The following is a 5,896-nucleotide window of genomic DNA, read 5'->3' as shown; positions in this document are numbered from 1 at the left end:
GATGGACTTGAGGACTGGCTTTGGCCGATTGACCGATGGGACATACAGTACACGAGCCCCCCAGCCTTGAGCGATGGTGTAAGTGAAGCGAGAAGGTTTACCAAGACCGTAGTGCCGATTGACCGCCGGTGTTTCTCGACGGTTATCTTGCATCGTAGATCGTGCCTGTCAGTTATGATTTGAAGCGTCGCGAAGTATGGGTCATTGATCTGTGCGTGATTGTGTGGTTCTGAGGCTGCCACGTGTCGTTGGGTCCTCCTATAAATAGGTATGTGTGGCTATTGTTATTTTCACGTTTTCCTCTCTCTTTCTACCCGAGCCGCCGATCGATTTCTTCTTTCTACAAGTAAAAAATGTCTTCCAGCGCATCAAGTTCAGACGGTTCTTCGGGTGGGGCGGTCGAGGTGTCCAGGGGCGGCGGGTCGATCTCAGCTTTGTTCAGCTCTTCTGATGCATGGACCTCGCTCGGGGGAGTGTCAAGTTCTGCGGATTCTCCCATCCTTCTCAGCGGCAGCCCAAAGGCCGAGCAACCGGTCACCGAAGCGGTGGAGCAGGTCATTGCGTCGGAGGAGAGCGGGGACCTCATTAGTATCGACGTTCGCGATGAGGGGGAACAAGCCAATCTGCCAGAGGTGTAGGGATACGATTGGGCACCCTATGAGCCACGGACGCATGCGACGAGGTTCCGTTGGGGTAACGACCTTGGGGACCTAGTCGAGCGAACCAAGGTTTTTGGCGATAAAGTGGAGGATGGACTTCTTCGGGTCAAGGTGTGCGCCAGCAATGAGAGGGTCTACCACGAAAAAGGGGCGGCGAAGCTAAAGTTCTTCTATGTCTACGCTTGCCTCTTCAATGATTTGGGTCTGACAGTGCCGTTCGCCGACTGGCAGATGGCAGTCCTTCGTCAGATTCAGTGTGCGCCGACCTAGATACATCCGAACGCCTGGGCGTCGATGCAGGCGTTCGATGTTCTATGCCGGGTGGCCGGCTTGACGGCCACCATGCCCCTGTTCCTACATTTCTACAAGACCCGACCGACAGCGTCGAAAGACTGGGTTTCCTTCCTTGAGGCGAACAAGAGCTTGTTCACCCTCTACCTCGCCTCTTACAAGGGTTTCAAGACCGGCTTTTTTAAGGTCGCGATTCCCGGTCGAGGGAGAAAATACATCTTCGATGAGCAGGATCGGCCGAAGTTCCCTTTATACTGGACAGCCTTTCCTCCACCTACCGATCCTTGGGCTGAAGAATGCTTGACTCCCGCCGAGCGGGCCGACCTGACCGTCCTCAAGACCTTGCCCGACAAGATCCCCCCGAGGCCGCTGATCCAAAGCCTCCACTCTCCGGACTTGCTGAGGGCGGTTTATGGTTAGTTGTTCTGATCTTTCTGATCGTCCTATTGGTCGCAATTAACTTACATGTTTTGTTCTTGCTTCGCAGATATCATGGCTCGGACGACCGTTTCAAACGCTGAGTTCTTGGCTCGCGCTAAGACTCGACGAAGGGAAGAGGATGTTGCTGAGGAGGTCGCGCCCCTCCAGAGCGTTCTCGCTACTGCCTCGACGGTTCCTGCTCCTGCAACCACCGCTCCGACCGGTGCCTCGAGCGTCGTCACTGGGCCCCGCTTCGTTGTGAAGCTTTCCAGCTCCGGTGCTGCTAGTGTCGTGGCGGACAAAGGGAAAAAATCCAAGCGGGACGACTCCCCCACTGGCCGGTCGTCCAAGAAAAGTAAAAAGGGGGAGGCTTCCGGATCGCTGGCTAATGCTCTCCTCGGCAGCGACGTTCGGCTCGACGAGGAGGTTTCCTTCCATTTGGGGCCTCGTGTGAAGGACATGCTAAAGGACGTGTCCGAAGAGGAGGCCCTTCGAACAACCAGGGAGTTGACTTTCCGGCTTGCTGCGATTTATACCAAGTTTCCATGCCCCGATCGCAGCAGGATGGAAAGCTTGGAGCAGGAGCTTGCAGCGGTGAAGACGGAGCTCCGAGAGGTGAAGGCCTCCGCGTCGAACCTAAAGACCCAGTTCGACCGGCTAAATGGCATAAAGGCTGAGCACGCCAAGTGCGCCGGTCTACTCAAGGCCGCCGATGATCGGGCGAAGGAAGAGCAGACGAAGGCCAAGGAGGCGGCCGAGGAACTTCGCAAGCTTCAACGACGCTTCGATGATTTGACGCTGGAGCATCTGGTCGTTGCCGGATCGGCCGCAGATTGGCAAAAGAAGGCCAAGGAATATCAAGTCGAGCTGTGGGTGGCCGATGAGCAAGTTTTCGCTCAGTACGAGACGGGCTTCCAGAATGCTGTCGATCAAGCCGTCTTCTACTATCACTGCTCCCCCAACCGGTTTGATGTACACTTGGGAGTGGTCGATGGGAAACTGGAGAGGGTCTTCGATCGGCTGGACGAGGTGAATGATTCTCCTACTGACAATTAATTTTTAATTTGATTGTATATTTTGACATAACCGATCGCGTCCGATCGGTCGCGCGGTCGATCGCGTTCGATCAATTATTAGGCCATTTTTTGATAAACACTTATATGTAAATGTTAAGCGCCTTTTTCTCCTTATCTTGTTGGTTTGCTTTTCTTTCGTTGTTGGTATTGGCGATCAGCCATTTTCTTTTATTGTTTCTCGCTGGCGGTCGGCCATTTTCTTTTATTGTTTCTCGCGGGCGATTGGCCATTTCACTTCTAACAATGTTATTTTCATCGGTCAGCTGCGCTTAATGTCGACTTTCAGTCGGGCGATCGGCCCACAATTTTCGGCTTGTTTCTTGCGATGTTTTCTTGTTTATTTGACCCGAACGGTTGACCCTTGTTTGCGCGTTCAATTTTAATTGTTTAGATCGTATGCGTAGTACCTCGATCGCTTCGGACAGCTCGTGTCACTTATATACCCATTGGGTTAATTAGATCGCTTGGATCGGTGCTGACCGAGCGGGACTTCCTCTTGGAAGTCCGCGCCTTGACTGGTCAGGCTTTGCTCGGGTCCTGTAGGGAGCCCTGTCGGTCAGTCAGTTAGACGAAGTTGCACGAAACGCTCATTTTATTTATAATGTCAACTGTAGTACATTTTTAGGTGCGACGCGTTTCATGTGTTCGGTATTTCTCTGCCGCTCAAGTATTCCAGCCGATAGGCTCCATTCTGCAGGCTTTCGGTCACGCGGAAGGGGCCTTCCCAATTCGGTGCTAGCTTTCCTTGTGCTGACTTTTTGCGCGCTTCGTTGGTTTTCCTCCACACTAAGTCTCCTCGGATAAAGCTCCTCGGTTTGACCTTCGCATTATACCTCCTTGCCACCATCCTCCTACACGCTTCAGCTCGTACGACCGCTCTTTCTCTTCGCTCGGTCGTCCAGTCCAACTCTTCACGCAAGCGTCCACAGTTTACCTCAAGATCTTGCATGTCCCGCTGAAGAGTTGGCTCCCCCACTTCAACTGGCAGCATAGCATCCGTTCCGTACGTTAAGTTGAAGGGTGATTCTCCTGTCGTTCGTGCGGGGTGCACCGATAGGCCCAAAGGACCTACGGCAGTTCATCCACCCATGCTCCCTTGGCTTCCCCCAACCTTTTCTTCAACTCCGCCACTATGACCTTGTTCATGGCCTCCGCCTGGCCATTGGTCTGGGGATGCTCGATCGAGCTGGTTACGTGGCGTATCCCCACTTGCTTATAAAAGTCCTTTAGCTTCTTGTCGATAAACTGACGGCCGTTGTCGGTGATGATGGTGTGGGGAAGGCCGAAGCGGCAGACAATGTTTTGCCAAACGAACGAATGCACCTGCCGAGCGGTGATGTTGGCCAGGGCCTCTACTTCGACCCATTTGGTGAAATAGTCCACCGCGACCAGTATGAACTTCTTTTGCGCTCGGCCGACAGGGAAAGGCCCAACGATGTCCATACCCCACTGTGCGAACGGCCAAGGGGCTGTCAGGCTATGTAGCTCGGTCGGAGCCCTCTTAATGTCGTTTCCATGGGCTTGACAACCTTCGCATTTGCATATCATGACTTCGCAGTCCTGTTCCATGGTCGGCCAATAATAACCCGCCCGGAGTATCCTTGCTTCCATCGTTCTCCGACCGGTGTGCATACCGCAAATGCCATTGTGGACTTCGTTCATGACATACTCGGCTTCTTCTCCCGATAGGCAATTGAGGAGCGGCGCTGTGAAGCCCCTCTTATATAGATCTTCTCCAATGACAACAAATCGGAGTGCTCGTTGTCTCTCCATCGGTTTTACTTCTTCTCCCGCGTCACACCTTCTCAGGAGTTCTCGCACCTCCCACATCCAATCTGCCGACCGGTCTGCTGCTGCGCATTCTCCTGCTGAGGGTCTCATCAGGATTTGCCTTATGACGGTTTTCAGCTGTCCCTTCTCTTTTCCTTCTGCTAGTTTGGATAGCCTATCGGCTTTGGCATTTTCCGCTCGGGGGATATGGTGGATGGTAATTTCTTCAAACTCCTTCATGGCCTCAACCACCTTGTGATAGTACTGCAGCAACAGGTCATCCTTATCCTGATATTCCCCCTGCACCTGCCCGACCACGAGCTTCGAATCTGTGTTGCACTTTAATCTCATTGCGCCCAAGTCCTTCGCTAGCCTTAGCCTAACAATTAGCGCTTCATACTCTGCTTGGTTGTTCGATGCTTTAAACTTGAACTGTAGGGAGTGCTCAACCGTGAAGCCGCCCGGTCCTTCAATGACGATTCCTGCTCCAGCATTGCGTTTGTCCGATGACCCGTCAACGAAGAGAACCCACGTTTGCCCCGACGGATGGGTCAGTCTATTGAGTTCGGCTGCGAAATCTGCCAAATGCTGTCCTTTGACAGATCCTCTTGGTTCATACTTGAGGCCGAACTCAGATAATTCGACCGACCAGGCAATCATCCTTCCGGCCAGGTCGGGCTTTCGGAGTATTTTGGCTATGGGGTGATCGGTTCGGACGATCACCTGATGGCTCTAGAAGTACTGGCGCAATCGGCGCGCGGCTGTCAATAGCGCTAAGGCTATCTTTTCAATTAACTAATACCTTGTTTCTGCGTTTTGCAACACCCGACTAATGAAATATACAGGTCGTTGCTCTGGATTTTCTTGTATTAAAGCCGCGCTAATCGTGTCGTCCGAGATCGATAGGTATAACTGCAGAGGCAACTCCTCTACCGGTCGGCTCATAATCGAGGGACTGTTGATCATCTCTTTTATCTGCTGGAATATCGCTTCGCACTGATCGTCCCACTTATCCGCGGTTTGCTTCTTCATGATTTTTAAAATCAGCTTAATCTTTTCAGTGAGCCTGGGCAGAAAACGCGCAAGAGAGGTTAGCCGCCCGACCAACCGCTGGATCTCCTTCAGATTCTTGGGGCTCCTCATTTCGGCAATAGCGGCGCACTTGTCCGGGTTGGCCTCTATGCCTCGGGCGGTCAACATGAATCCTAGAAATTTTTCGGTCGGCACTCCGAAAACACACTTCTCAGGGTTGAGACGCATGTTGTACTTGCGCACTTGGTGAAAGATCTCCTTCAGAAGAAACAATGGTTGAAGATGTATGATGCATGAAAATGCTCACTCATGTTATGATGTCAAGATATTTGTGCTTTTCGAATCTGGTGTCAATACATGAACGATGATATATTATGCAAATGGTTATGCATGATAGAAAGCATGTTTTCTTATTTTTAAGCACAAGGGATCAAAACATTATTGTAGAGATCAAGATCATGAAATGCATGAATGCATGATGAAAAACTTGTTATGCTCTGCATTTTGAAAATTTTTGCTAAAGTCAATTGTTCTCTTTTTAATCATCAGACTCATTGTTATAGAAATATGTAGAATGAAATTCGATGTATTTTGAAATGGAGTAATGATTGCAAGAGAGAGTTGACAAGGTATTCAAACTTTGGTAGC

The 5,896-nt window shown here is 51.3% G+C and overlaps 2 protein-coding genes across 2 annotated transcripts; both read right to left on the bottom strand.

Annotated features, from left to right (window-relative positions):
- Positions 1-3,083: 3,083 nt before the first annotated feature.
- LOC146884682 (uncharacterized) lies at positions 3,084-3,437 on the bottom strand. The gene has a single exon (XM_085675971.1). It carries the CDS (start codon positions 3,435-3,437, stop codon positions 3,084-3,086), a length of 354 nt encoding a protein of 117 aa, XP_085532097.1.
- Positions 3,438-3,514: 77 nt separating this feature from the next.
- On the bottom strand, positions 3,515-4,876 carry LOC114191222 (uncharacterized). Its single transcript, XM_028080398.2, has one exon. It carries the CDS (start codon positions 4,874-4,876, stop codon positions 3,515-3,517), a length of 1,362 nt encoding a protein of 453 aa, XP_027936199.2.
- Between the last annotated feature and the right edge of the window lie 1,020 nt (positions 4,877-5,896).

The sequence above is a fragment of the Vigna unguiculata genome, chromosome 7 (genome assembly GCF_037176805.1).
Source record: "Vigna unguiculata cultivar grain cowpea cultivar isolate G323 ecotype 2 chromosome 7, ASM3717680v1, whole genome shotgun sequence".
Taxonomy (NCBI): Eukaryota; Viridiplantae; Streptophyta; class Magnoliopsida; order Fabales; family Fabaceae; genus Vigna; species Vigna unguiculata.
Note: the sequence above shows the minus strand (reverse complement) of the source record. Positions and strands in the feature narration are given on the sequence as shown.

Bases quoted from the DNA above. Each gene is read 5' to 3' on its own strand.
- LOC146884682 (XM_085675971.1), bottom strand. From the start codon at position 3,437: ATGCTGCCAGTTGAAGTGGGGGAGCCAACTCTTCAGCGGGACATGCAA.
- LOC114191222 (XM_028080398.2), bottom strand. From the start codon at position 4,876: ATGATTGCCTGGTCGGTCGAATTATCTGAGTTCGGCCTCAAGTATGAA.